The sequence below is a fragment of the Elephantulus edwardii genome, unplaced genomic scaffold, assembly GCF_000299155.1.
Source record: "Elephantulus edwardii isolate Elephantulus edwardi_28Jun2011 unplaced genomic scaffold, EleEdw1.0 scaffold00146, whole genome shotgun sequence".
Taxonomy (NCBI): domain Eukaryota; kingdom Metazoa; phylum Chordata; class Mammalia; order Macroscelidea; family Macroscelididae; genus Elephantulus; species Elephantulus edwardii.
Genome location: NW_006399896.1, coordinates 6,155,616 through 6,169,256, shown reverse-complemented (window position 1 = coordinate 6,169,256; position 13,641 = coordinate 6,155,616). Strand labels below are relative to the sequence as shown.

General features: G+C 45.7%; 1 protein-coding gene and 1 pseudogene across 1 annotated transcript; both read left to right on the top strand.

Moving 5' to 3' along the window:
- Positions 1–1,690: 1,690 nt before the first annotated feature.
- SDF2L1 (stromal cell-derived factor 2-like 1) lies at positions 1,691–3,540 on the top strand. Its single transcript, XM_006894605.1, has 3 exons — positions 1,691–2,003; positions 2,304–2,500; positions 3,259–3,540. The coding sequence occupies exons 1-3, from the start codon at positions 1,691–1,693 to the stop codon at positions 3,538–3,540; spliced, it is 792 nt and encodes a 263-aa protein (XP_006894667.1).
- Positions 3,541–6,076: 2,536 nt separating this feature from the next.
- On the top strand, positions 6,077–6,695 carry LOC102850353 (annotated as a pseudogene).
- Positions 6,696–13,641: the final 6,946 nt, after the last annotated feature.

Genomic DNA, 13,641 nt, shown 5'->3' with positions numbered 1-13,641 from the left:
AATCATGAAACATGAGATTGGAATGATGAATTTAGACGATATTATGACCCAAAACATCTTTTTTATAAACCAAAACCCCTTTATTGAGATAGTGATCACCCCTGGAATAATAGAAAGTGTAAAAGTGTTGTCTTTTGAATGGAAATAAATAATACTGTAAATTTAGCTAAAAACGTAAAGTATATCAGCTTAAATTTAAAATGTAACTTTTTTACTTTGTAACTTTGCTACCAAACAAGTTGAAGAACAGGTTTAAAAAGAAGATGTTTAAGCGAAAAGCCATTGTCTACCAGGCTCTCCAATTACCAAGGAACCATGACCATTAAGAATAGCCTTTCATGCTCTCCAAGGAACCATAACCATAATAGCTGTGTGTAAGAAAATAATGTAAACTTTATTCTTGCTTTTGTTGTTTTTCTGGCTGTTGATTAAGCCTCTAATTGTAAAAATGGAATATAAATGTATCATGTAAAATGTAATAAGCAGGAAAGGAAAGGGAAAAGGAAAAGCAGGGAAGAAAGAAGAAGGGGAATTAGAATGACTCAATTAAAATCATCAAGATCACTTGACTGTTTGTGTTGTGTTCTTTCATCGTCCCTTCGCCGAACTTCTACCCACCTTCATGTTCCCTCTTCTAGACCCTAGACCTCAGGCTTATAAGCCCCTCCCGACTGGAGCAGCCCGTGGCAGGTGGCCACAGAGAGAGAAAGGGAACACGACAGCTCCCGCTTCCGAGCGGCGTTCTGAGTATTGAACTGTGAACTCCCAAGAATTTACACTTGTGTGCTAGAGAAGAGTATTGAACATGGGTTGCTAAAAGAACAAACAAGTCTGTCCTGGAAATGGTAAAACCAAGTTGCTTCTTGGAGGTAAGAATTTTGAAACTCCATTTGACATACTTTGGGCATGTGGCCAGGAAGGACCAGTCCTTTGAGAAGGATATCATATTTGCAAGAATGGAGGAAAAGCGTATGAGAGGAAGAACCTTGATGAAATGGACTGACACAGTAACAGGGTAATGGAGGCTGGCGTGTCGGAAACAGTGAGACTGGCTCAGGATAGGGTAGGGTTCAGAGCTATTGTGCATAGGGTTGCTATGAGTCACTGGCGATTCCACTGGCACATAACAGCAACAACAACGTTACAGAGGTCCAAAAACCGCAGTAAACTAACCAGATGCTTTTCTGAGAGAAGGAGGAACAGTCTCCTCCTCTACCAGTCAGATCCGATTTGACGGAATACACACAAAAAAGATTAAAAAAAAAAAAAAAAAACAACCAAACAAAACCGTAGTAAACTAGTGTCAGAGATGAGTAATGATTGAGAGACTAAACCCAGGGTTTGGGGAGGCAAAAATCTCGGTAACTCTGGGATCCAACCACTTGGTAATCATCGAAGTCTAATGTACCTCAAGACTGCAGCTGCGGACCCGCAGATCACATCTGAGGGCCCAGAAATCCAGCACTGAAGTGTTTAGGCCACCCGCCCGCCGAGTCCCCAGATCCGGAACCTGGGTACAGCCAGGCTCTGCAGGATCCTGAAGATCTGTTGAGATCCTCCGCAGCCTTTAGCCACGTACTCTTTGGTGGGACCTTGAAAAAGTGGACCAATTAATACCCTTCTTGTGTCTCCAGCGCCTTCCCAGCGGCGGCACTGAAACTTGGGGGTGGCTCACAACCACAGCTACCCAATGGCAGCGCTGGAGAGTGCCGCGCCACACGGAGATTGGCTGAGGCTCGCGGGCGCTGTCAGCGCGCGATTGGACGGCAATAAGACGGAAGCTGCTGAAGCGAGTGGCCAGAGGCTGGCCGCGGCGATGCAGAAAGCAGACCGTGTCTGCGCTGCTGGGCCGGTGCTGCTTGTGCTGTTGCTATCCCTCTCGGTGCAGGGCGGCGGTGGCACCAAGAATCGCGCGGGGCTTGTGACCTGCGGGTCGGTGCTGAAGCTCCTCAACACGCACCACCGGGTTCGGCTGCACTCGCATGACATCAAATACGGCTCTGGTGCGCGGGCAGAGGGTCCTGCACAGGCGCAGTTGTGGTGGCGGACATGTGGGCTGGGAGTCTTAGGGGGCCTCGGGATGCGGGCCAGGGGAGTGGGGTGTCAGACGGAGGCTAGGTGGGTTGCGGGTGGGAGAAAGAGGTGGACCGGGTGTTTGCTGGGGTCGTCGTGGGCAAGGGAACGGATTACAGGACCAGGCTAGGGATCATCTGGTAGGCCGTTCTGAGCACCATCAGAGAGTTAGTTGTTGATGGGGACTCCGGTTGGGGGCAAGACTGGACTGAGGCCCTCTCGCATGGCAGGCAGTGGTCAGCAGTCCGTGACTGGCGTGGAGGCTTCGGACGACGCCAACAGTTACTGGCGGATCCGCGGCGGCCCAGAGGGCGCGTGTCCGCGTGGGGTCCCTGTGCGCTGTGGGCAGACTGTGCGGCTCACGCACGTGCTCACCGGCAAGAACCTGCACACGCACCATTTCTCCTCGCCACTGTCGAACAATCAGGTGAGCCCCGCAGGACACTCTCCCCTACACTCAAAGCCCCTGTTGGGGCTGGCTGTGAGTAGGGTGAGGGAGTGCTTCCCCTTATTCGCGTTTCAGCCTCTGTGAAATAGGTGTTAAATTCAGAAATGGAGTTTTAGGCTTACAGAACCTCACCTAGAGACACAGGTGTGCAGTGAGCGCCTGCCTTAGGATCTACCGACTCAGCCCTAGATAAAAAAGAAGAGAACTTTGGCTAGAGAGCTGGGCTGAGCCAGAAAGGACTGAGCAATCAGGTCTGGTGGGGGACAGAGAGAAGAGGGGCCTTCGAGCTCTTGGGCAAGACTGTCAAGGCGGAATTTCTTTGGAACTCAGGGCCACATTGGGCAGAGGGTACTTTTGAGAGTTGACAACAGTTTCCAGATTCAACTCCCACTTCACAGAAGAGGAAACTGAGGCGTGGAGCAAGAATTGTCATGAGTTGATTTGACTTACTGGCAGGCATTCTGACCTTTTTGGTTTAACTGTCCATAAGGGAGTATAGCTGAGGGTGATTAAGAGGAATAGGGTGGCCTCTACTGTCAGGACCATTGACCACTGTGTGCCTGGGCCAGAAAGAGGGGTCCATGTTTCCATGTTTGCTGCGGTTGGAGATTGTTGGCATTGCAGCTGTGAGAAGCTCAGAGGTGATGCAGGGAAGCGTGAGGCAGATCATCCTAGATGTTTGAGGCTATAGGGGACTCAGGGGCCCTCTATGATGACCACTGCCCTTTCCACCGTAGGAGGTGAGTGCCTTTGGGGAGGATGGCGAAGGTGACGACTTGGACCTTTGGACAGTACGCTGCTCCGGGCAGCACTGGGAACGTGAGGCCTCAGTTCGCTTCCAGCATGTGGGGACATCGGTGTTCCTGTCCATTACAGGGGAACAGTATGGTAGCCCCATCCGTGGGCAGCTTGAGGTGCATGGCATGACCAGCGCCAACTCGCACAATACCTGGAAGGTCATGGAAGGGGTCTTTATCAAGCCCAGCTTGGTTCCATCCACAGGCCATGATGAACTCTGACAGCAGAGGAAGCCTGGATGCAGGGCAATGAGTGGAGCAGAGCTACCTGGTGGGGACTTTGGGTTTGCAGGAGTCCTCAAGTGCCTTTTTGATTAAAGAATATTGGTCCATGATTGGGTTTTGCTGTTAACTGAGAATAATCCAGAGATGCCTGCTCTCCTGGTTTGTTTACCTCTTTGCCAAATCTGTCTCCAGCACAGCCTTATTACTGAGTGGACTTCACCTATCTAATGCTCTTCTTCCTGTGTTCCCTGTCACAGCCCCCCAGTGCTATTCAAAAAGAAATGTCACTCAGTTTAAAACAAACAAAAAACCCAGAAATTAATTTTTTTTTACAGTTCAAGAAGCTAGAAGATACTTATTATGTACCATTGAGTTGAAACTGTTCAGAGCAGCAAGTCATGCAGGGGAAGATTGCTCATTTTTCCTCAGTAGAACAGCTGGTGGATTCAAACTGCATACCTTTGCATTAACACAATTCCTTACCACTAAGCCACCAGTGCAATACATCTCCTGAGAAGATGGACAGTCTCAACATGTTTGATTTACTGCTTTTCATCTTATATGCATTTCCTGAGGAGATGTATTGCACTGGGAAAGTCTTCAGTAAGGGACCTCTCCAAATTACCAAGGAGCAATGATGCCATTTTGAGGACTAAAGTGTGCCTGATTCAGACCATTGTCTTTTCAGTCACTTGCTGTGCATCTGAGAGCTGAACAATGAATAAGAATGACAGAAGAATTGATGCCTTTGAGGTGTGTTGTTGGAGAAGAGTACGGATTATCCCATGAACTGACAAAAGAACATGTCTTGGAGAAGGCACACCCAGAGTGCTTAGAGGCAAGACTGGGGAAGCTTAGTCTCCTATATTTGAGACATGCTGCTATGAAAGGCTATTCATTGAAGAGGGATTTCATGCTTGGGAAGGTGGAGGGTTGTTGAGAGGAAGACCCTCAACCAGATGGATTGACACAATGACTACAGCAGGAGGCTCCAGTGTGTCAGAGATTGTGAGGATAGGGAAGGATGCAGATCTGTTGTTCATAGACCCACAATGAGTCATACTCAGCTTGACAGTAACTAACAAGCACAAGGCATGGGACCATGGCTGGTGCAGATGAGTTTCACTTGAATATTAACCTAAAGGCGAATTTAAACAGATGAGTGACACTTCTTCCCAGGTCAGAGGGGAGGACCCAAATGTGGTACAAAGAAGCTCTGTTGGCACAGTCCTTGCCTGCTGACCAAAAGTTAGAGCTGCTCCTTGGGAGGAGGATGTGATGGGGAAAAAAGTTGACAGCCTCAGAAACCCAGAGAGCAATTCTATTCTTTCCTTTAGGGCCACCATACTGGGAATCAGCCCTACAGAAACAGGTAAATCTATAGCAATGGCTGCTGATTTGAGGCCACTAAGAGGCACCTCACGAGGAAGGACTGACGAGGTTTCCAAAAATCGGACAGAGAACTCTTAAGGATTAAATTATTTTCTGACTTCACCTGGGATATCCTCATAATGAGGCAATTAGTTTTTCATTTCTCTCTTTCACTGTCAAATTAGAACCCACTCACAGCTGACTCTCCTCTGCACTGGCTTCCACAGTTATAAATTGAGCAGGAGTAGATTGCCCATATTTCTTTCCCTGAATCTGGTGTATTTGAGCTGCCAGGAAGGTATGGCCTTTGGGTTTGCAGTGCAGTTCTCTACCAACAACACCAGAGTGTATATATGTGTGTGTGTATATGTTTGTGCATGCATGCTTTTTAACTAAAAGAGTTGAGAATTTTATTTTCTCATGTCACAATACAAACAAAAATTGCTTTTAAATCCTTTGCCCGGACAACACTTCCTTGTGCTGTTGGAAATTAGCCATAATTACAGCACCACAATCTCCTGGTAAAGTTGTTGCTAGGTGCCATTGAGTCAAGTGTGACTCAACAATCTTATGAAAAACAAATCTGAACCCCATCTTATCCTGTGCCAACCTCACAATCTCTGACACGCTTGAGCCCATTAATGCAGTCATTGTGTTAAGTCACCTAGTTGAGGGTCTTCCTCTCTTACACCATCTCTCTACCTTTTCAAGCATGATGTCCCTCTCCAAGGAATTACCTCTCCTAGCAACATGCTCAAAGTATGTGAGATGAAGCTTCAACGTCCTTGCCTCCAGGCACTCTGGATATGCCTTCTTCTGTTTGTTCTTTTGGCAGTTCATGGGATATTCATTATTTTCCTCCTTTCCTCCAGTTCTAACATTTTGGTCATGGGATACTTCATTATTTTCCTTCCTTTGAACTGTGGTTCAAAGGCATCGGTTTTTCTATGTCATCCTTGTTCATCGTCCAGCTCTCAGGTGCGTAGCAAGTGATTTAAAAGACTGAATCAGGCATACCTTAGTTCTCAAACTGACGTCATTAATCCTCAGTCATTTGGAGAGGTCCCTAAACTACAGACTCCCAGTGAAAGTAGTACACTAAGTAATATAAAAGTGATACCACTTTTTCCCTTCTGCGCGGGGCAAAGATCCCGGTGTTGCCATGGCCCGCCGCCCAGCCCGGTATTACCGGTATTGTGAAAACAAGCCCTATCCAAAGTCCCACTTCTTCTGCATCTTTGACTTGGGTTGGAAGAAGGAAAAAGTGGATGAGTTCCCACTCTGTGGCCACATGGTGTCGGATGAATATGAGCAACTCTCTTCAGAAGCCCTGGAGGCTGCCTGCATTTCTGCCAACAAGTACGTGGTAAAAAGTTGTGGCAAAGATGGTTTTCACATCAGAGTGCGGCTGCATCCTTTCCATGTCATTCGCATCAACAAGATGTCCTGTGCTGGAGCTGGCAGGCTCCAGAGAGGTAAGCGAGGTGCCTTTTTAAAAACCCTAGGGTACAGTGGCCAGGGTCCACATTGACCAGGTCATTATGTCCATCCGTACCAAGCTTCAGAACAAGGAGCATGTGATTGAGGCCCTCTACAGAGCCAAGTTCAAGTTCCCTGGGCGCCAGAAGATCCCTATCTCCAAGAAGTGGGGATTTACAAAGTTTAATGTGGATGAGTTTGAAAACATGGTGGCTCAAAAGCGCCTCATTCCAGATGGTTGTGGAGTGAAATACATTCCCAGTCGTGGCCCCTTGGACAAGTGGCGGGCCCTGCATTCATGAAGACCTTGATTAGCACTGCCCTGTCTTAGCCTGTGCGCCAATAAATTGAACTTCTGGCTCTCAAAAAAAAACCAAAAGAAGCCCACAAACCCAAAAAACAAACAAACAAAAAAAGTGATACCAAGAGCCTGTACTCTTGTCTTTATCTGTTTGTTCGAGTCATTCCTGGCTGTGTAAGAACTGTCATGATACAAGCAGGGGGCCTCATCACTGGGGGTTCAGACATCATTAACATGTGGCCCTCCCTGGGTTGTCTCATTCCAGTACCAAGTCCCACTGGCATCGTCCCAGGAGAAGGAGGACCCATCATTGGCATGACAGAAGGGACCAGTTGTGGGGTGCTGGTGTTATACCTGGTCGAGATGGGCCCAGGTGACTGAATGGAGGTGGGATCATCATGTCTGCTGAAGGAGGAGCAGAAAACAGACTTGTTGTTAGGTTCCGTTGAACTTTTTTAGGAAGTACCAGACCACCTTCCATAGTGGCTGTACCAGTCTGTGTTCCCACCAGCAGTGAATAAGAGTTCCAATCTCTTCACAACCTCACCAGCATTTGTTGTTTGCTGTCCTGTTGAACTTTACTCTTGTTGCTGGAAGGGTGAGATGCTGTCTCATAATTGTTTTGTGTTAGGTGCCATTGAGTACAACTCATAGTGACAACAGATCTGAATCCTGTGGTATCCTCACAATCTCTTAACACTTGATTCCATTGCTGCCTTCACTGTACCAATCCACTTGTTTGAGGTTCTTCCTCTCCTTCATCCCTCCACCTTTCTGAGCATGAATCCCCTCACCAAGGAGTAGCCTCTCCTAGCAAACATGCCCAAAATATGTGAGATGAAGTTTTATCATCTTTGCCTCTAAGGAGCACTCTGTCTTCTCCAAGACGTAGCTGTTCTTTTGGCTGTCCTTGAGATATTCAGTACTCTTCTCCAACACCGCACCCCAAAGGCACCAATTTCTATCTGCTGTCATCCTTTTTTTAATCCTGCTTTCAGATACATAGCAAGTGATTGAAAAGACCATGGCCCGAATCAAGTGCACCTTAGTCCTCAAACTGACATTGCTTCTCAATAATTTGGAAAAGTCCCTGACTGCAGACTTTCTTGGTACAATACATTTCCTGATTTCCTGACTGCTGATACCAAGTGTATTGATTGTGGATCCAAGTAAGATGAAGCTGTTGACAGTTTCAGGCTTTTTTCCATCTATCGTAATGTTTACTATTGTTCCTGTGGTGAGAATTTTTATTTTTTGATGTTGAGATGTAATCTGTATTGAATGCGGCAGTCTTTGATCTCTGCAGCAAATTCTTGTCCTCACCTTCAGTAAGCAAGGTATGTCGTCTGCATAAAGAAGGTTATTGATGAGGAGTGGTGGTGGTGTGGCCTGTCGAGTTGGAACTGACCCGTAATTGACTGTCCAGTGGGTTTTCAGAGGCAATTAATCACACAGGAGGAAATTGCTCATCTTTCTCCCACAAAGCACCTGGTGGATTTGAACTTCATGCATTTGGGTTTGCAGCATAGCTTCTTAGCACTAGGCTACCAGAGTTCTAACTTATGAGCAGTAGGAGATGTCTATCCATGTTGAAATGCAGCCATTGTTTTACCAATTAGGCTCTGAGCCTACTTTTCCAACCATCTTTTCATTGTAGTTTTCCCCGGCCTCTTTGTGTTTCCTGCCACTGCAATGTGTCTTTCTTACAGGTGGCAGGCAAGTCACTAGTGAGGTATGTGTCGCCTTGGTCACCATAGTAAGTCTTGGGTAGGCTGATAGCCTTTTGGCAGCACCCAGAGTTTTTGTAAAATCCTGGAGCCGAACAGTTCACTTTGCTGGTGTGCTGGTGGCATCTGGGGGGGGGGGGTGGTGGTGGTAAAGATTGCAATCCTTAACTTGCTGGCTTCCCCAGAGGGAGGCTGGATCAGTAGGTGCAGTGTAGCCTCTCTAAAGAAGGCTGGAACACAGACCATAAAGGGGAGGCCCAGGGTGGCAGATGGAGGTGTGTGGGCAGAGCCCCTCACACCTGGGAAATTGTTCATGTTCAACAGTAAAGGTGGTGATGAGAATTCCTCACCTCCACTTTAGACCCTTTCCTGGCCCATCCAGTGCTAAACGTCCTGACTGCCTTTTCTCATCATCATAGACCTTAAGGCCAACCAAGGCTTTTAGTAAGTCATTAGGAGGAGATTCCAAGAAACCACTGAGGCTATGGAGGAAAAGGGAAGACAGTTGCTGTGCTTTATCAAGTAAGATCTCCCCATGGACAACAGGAGATCTCATTGAGGAACTCAGATGCAGTGTACAGTGCTCTTTAAAGCTAGTCTAAAAAAAAACCAACCAAACAAACAAAATAACCTAGCCTAACCAAAGAAGCAGGAATGCATATTGACCAACTGAGAACACAGGTCACAGGTCTGTTGTTAGGTCCATTAACTCATAGTAGTTATTGTCATTATGTGCCATTGAGTCAACCACTACTCATAGTAACCCAATGCACAGTAGCTCCGAACCTGCTTTATCCTGGGCCAGTCTCGCTGTCTTCAACGCACCTACTCCGTTTATGCGACTTACCGTGTCATTCCATCTCATCAGGGCCTTCCTTTCCTGGACTGTCCCTCCACCCTTCCCAAGCAAGGTATCCTTCTCCAAGGAAGTTCTTCTCCAAGCAAGTGAACACTATAAATAGCCTCCAGACTACATATGCCTCTGGAACTGCTTCTGGGACCCAAGGCCCCCCGTTGCCACATTGCAACAGGCAGGGCCCCAGCAAAAGGGAAGAAAAATAGTTTTCAGGAGATGGAAGAGAAGGGGGAAAAGAGTGACAGAACACCTGGAGCCCCAGACATGCGCAGGCAGAAGCAGGAGAAGCCACGCTCAGTGCAAGATGCCTCTTACACAAGTTAAAATTGAACAGTGAATAATGAAACTGGAGAAGAAATGAAGCCTTTAAATTATGATGCTGGTAATAAAACAGCAGAAATGGAGGTAAAGAAACAAATTGTAAATATGTGGATTAATAAAACAGACTGAGGGGTTTTTCTCTCTTACATTAAAAAAATGTGATGCTGGGAAAGAATATTTAATATACAATGGACTGCAAGAGGAACAAACAAATCTGTCTTGGATGAAAGGCAACCAGAATGTTCTTTTAAAAGAAAATTAATTCACTGTTGCACATTTTTCTCCCTCCCCTTCCCCAGTTTACAATGTCTTCTTGCTCAACATTGTTGTCATATATAATGCCAAATCATATATTCCTTTAAAACAGTTCCTTCAACTCATCAGTTCCAATACAGTATTCATTATCTATCTACTCTTTCCCTATTCTCTCCCCAACCTCTCCCAGTCTGTCCTATTTTATAACAGTAGTATTATGCTGTATTTGTCCTTTTGTGACTTGAGATATTACACTCAGCATAATGTCCTCCAGGCTCTCCCATGTATAATGTTTTACAAGTTCATTGTTTTTCGGTGCTGTATAGTATTCCACTGTGTGAATGTACCATAGTTTTTATTCTTTATTTGTTTATAGACACTTGTGTTGCTCTCATCTCTTTGCTAATAAACATGGATGTGCATACTAAAACAAAACCTCCCAACAAAACAGCAGAACTGAACCCTGTGCTGTTCTGTACCATTCTCATCACCTCGAGCACACTCGAGCCCATACCTGCAGGGCAGAATGATGTTGTGACACTTCCCTCTGCTATATACTCTGAATAAAGGGCTCAAGCACCCAGAATGGAGCCCTCTGATGGAGCTGTGTGTGCTAGGAGTGGTGTGACTGGGGCACCGACCAGGAGGATGGGTGTCAGCTACCTTCAAGTTGGTAATTAACGTGTTCTGAACCCACACAGAAAGGAGTGTAATGCTTCCTGGCACTGTGGCCTGATCAGACTGCTGTGTTCATAGGATTTTCAAACAGGCCTTTGTTCCTAACCCATTATAGTCAGTCCAGCACCACAGCTGAACATAAGCCTCCACCCATGGACAGATGGTGGTGGGCTTGAGGTGCACTGGGTGGGAGTCAAATCTGGGTCTCCAGCATGAAAGACTTCTACCACTGAGTAATCATTGCTTGCACACCTAAAATCTCAAGGGTCACTCCTTTGTCTATATCTGATCCGTTTCTGTCTCTTCCTCACTACACCCCAAGTGAGAAGAGAAGCCTTATTAAGAATCCATGTACACCCATGTTCATGGCAGTGTTATTCACAATAGCCAGAAAATGGAAATAGCACAAATGTCCATCAGCAAATGAATGGCTTGACAAATTGTGGAATATTTACACAATGGTATTCCATGCAATAGAATTCTATATACAATAGTATTCTAAGCAGCACTAAGGAGCAATAATTTTGTAAAAGACTATGTAACATGGGAGAATTTAGAGAGCATTATGCTGAGTGAATCTTAAGGATAATACTGCATAAGACTATTATTGTAAAAATAACTAGTAATATGTGTTTAAAAGCCCTAAACGGAAGGGAAAGGGGCATGGGCCAGAGTGGGGGTGGGGGGAAATCACTAGTATGACAGTTTGATGGCTGGAGGGAAGGGATAAAGGAATTAGGAAAAATCAAATGGGGACCTGAAAAGGTAGAGTAATAGTAGGCATAAATCAATGGTGATTAAGTTTATAAAATACAAGGTATAGAGGGAATTCTGGTGGCCTACTGGCAAGAACCTACGCTGCAATCCCAAAGTTGTGTAGTTTGAATCCACCAGATGCTCTGCTGGAGAAAGAAGGGCAATCTTCTGTGCTGGTTTGATCTGATTTGACAGCACACATACAAAACAAAATCCACAATGCATTGGAATTATCATATTGAACACAATGTGAAGGAAGGAATGTGTGAAACAATGTACATGAATGAAATACGTTGTGTATTAATTTTGTATGCAAATGAGTGTGTTTTTTAAAAAGCAGAATCCAACATGGCTCAGAACCTAGTAATTACATGGCTCCTGATGTTGGAGGAAGGACAACAGTGTGCAGGACAAGACCAAAAGTCAAAAGAGCAGCACTTAAATTTACTAAGTATCTACTGGTGGAGACAGGAGCTCATCATAGTTTATAAATTTAAGACAATAGTAAAAATTGCCTATGTAGAGTCCTTGAACCTAGTTTCTCAGACATAGTTGATAGGTTTAGGACAATAGTAAAAGTTGCCTTTGTCTTCCAACTTGATAGATTAGCTAACTATGAGACAGTTATACCAGGAACTAGGGTTTTGTAATCAAGTCATCCTGACATAAAAAACTGAAAAATGATAGAATGTACACCATCAGAAAGGAAGCCTGATAACTCCTGGAGAACTATCATGGGAAGAGCCATCCAGAACAACTTTACCAGACCAGGAACCCTTCCCTCCAAACCCTTTCCACATCCCTTGTCCCTTAGCTACTCCCTGTGACTGTTGTTAGGCACTCTTAAGTTGACTATGATTCATAGTGACCTGATGAAAAACAAATCTGAACCTTGCCCTACTCTGTGCCATCCTCATCATCTCAGATATACTCAAGCCTGTTGTTATAATCACTGTGTCAACCTTGTTGTTGTTATGTGCCATCGAGTCGTATAGCGACCCTATGCACAACAGCTCTAAACCCTGCTCTATCCTGCGCCAACCGTACCGCCTCTGACACACCCATCCCGATTACCCCAGTCACCGAATCAATCCATCTCATAGAGGGTCTTCCCCTCCTGCGCTGTCCCTCCACCCTCCCAAGCATGATGTCCCTCTCCAAGGACCCGTCCCTCCTGGCAACATGTCCAAAGTATGTCAGACGAAGCCCCAGAATCTTTGCCTCCAAGGAGTAGCTTGGTTTAATCCTCTCCAAGATGAATCTGTTTGTTTTCCTGGCAGTCCATGGTACATTCAGTACCCTTCTCCAGCACCACAGCTCAAAAGCATCCACTCTCCTTATGTCCTCCCTAGTCATTGTCCAACTCTCTGATGCATAACAAGCGATTGCAAATACCATGACCTGTATCAGGCGCACCTTAGTCTCCAGAGAGACACTGTTGCTCCTGAGTACGTTTGAGAGGTCCCTAACAGCAGACTTTCCCATCATGATACGCTTTTTGATTTCCTGACTGCTGGTACCAAGAGTGTTGACTGTGGAGCCGAGCAAACTGAAGCTGTGAACACTCTCAATCTCTTCGTCATCCATCCTGACACTGCTAATTGGTCCAGTGGCAAGAATCTTTGTCTTCTTGACATTGAGCCTTAGTCCATACTGAAGGCTGCAGTCCTTGACCCTTCGCAGCAAGTGCATGAGGTCCTCCTCAGTTTCAGCAAGCAAGGTTGTGTCATCTGCATAACGGAGATTGTTGATAGATCTTCCACCAATCCTGATGCCACAATTCTCCTCATAGAGCCCAGCCTCTTGGATAATCTGCTCTGCATACATGTTGAAAAGGTATGGAGACAGGATGCATCCCTGGCGTACACCCTAGCTGGTGTCAACCTAGCTTATTAAAATTCTTTCTCTGACCTTTGCAAGTATATTTCCCCCCAAGGACTGGGCCCTCCTAATGCTAAAAATATTTGAGAACAAGTCTTACCATCTTTGCCTGTGAATAGCACCCAGGATGCACTTTCTCCAAGACATTTGTTTGCTCTTTTGGCAGCCTATGGAATATTCAGAATCTTTCAACATCACATCTCAAAACCATTGATTCTTCTTCCTTCATCCTTATTCATTGTCTAACTTTCAGGTACACAGGAAGTAATGAAAAAGATTATCACTTTGCAACTTAGTCTTCAAATGGACATCATTGCTCTTCAGCACTTTGGAGACAGATTTTCCCAGTGCAGCAAATCTTTGGATTTCTTGATTGCTAATACCAAGAGTTTTGACTGTGGATCCAAATGAGATCAAACTGTTGACAATTTCAATCCCCCCCCCATTTGTCATCATGTTGCCTATTGATCCAG

Bases quoted from the DNA above. Each gene is read 5' to 3' on its own strand.
- SDF2L1 (XM_006894605.1), top strand. From the start codon at position 1,691: ATGGCAGCGCTGGAGAGTGCCGCGCCACACGGAGATTGGCTGAGGCTC. The intron at 2,004-2,303 runs GTGCGCGGGCAG...CTCGCATGGCAG, and splicing joins TGACATCAAATACGGCTCTG to GCAGTGGTCAGCAGTCCGTG. The intron at 2,501-3,258 runs GTGAGCCCCGCA...TTTCCACCGTAG, and splicing joins CGCCACTGTCGAACAATCAG to GAGGTGAGTGCCTTTGGGGA.